At 72.9% G+C, this 225-nt stretch overlaps 1 protein-coding gene across 1 annotated transcript; it reads left to right on the top strand.

Annotated features, from left to right (window-relative positions):
• Position 1: 1 nt before the first annotated feature.
• On the top strand, positions 2 to 210 carry LOC103810343 (histone H3, embryonic; the record flags this gene model as incomplete). Its single annotated transcript, XM_009083241.1, has 1 exon — positions 2 to 210. A coding segment is annotated over exon 1 (209 nt), but the record flags the coding sequence as incomplete, so codon positions are not given.
• Between the last annotated feature and the right edge of the window lie 15 nt (positions 211 to 225).

The following is a 225-nucleotide window of genomic DNA, read 5'->3' as shown; positions in this document are numbered from 1 at the left end:
CATGGCTCGTACGAAGCAGACGGCGCGTAAGTCGACGGGCGGGAAGGCGCCCCGCAAGCAGCTGGCCACCAAGGCTGCCCGCAAGAGCGCGCCGGCCACGGGCGGCGTGAAGAAGCCGCACCGCTACCGGCCCGGCACGGTGGCGCTGCGCGAGATCCGGCGCTACCAGAAGTCGACGGAGCTGCTGATCCGCAAGCTGCCCTTCCAGCGGCTGGGGGGGGGGGG

This window comes from Acanthisitta chloris, unplaced genomic scaffold, assembly GCF_000695815.1.
Source record: "Acanthisitta chloris isolate BGI_N310 unplaced genomic scaffold, ASM69581v1 C15987788, whole genome shotgun sequence".
NCBI lineage: Eukaryota > Metazoa > Chordata > Aves > Passeriformes > Acanthisittidae > Acanthisitta > Acanthisitta chloris.
The sequence above is the reverse complement of the archived record's forward strand: the minus strand, read 5'-3'. Positions and strand labels throughout refer to the sequence as shown.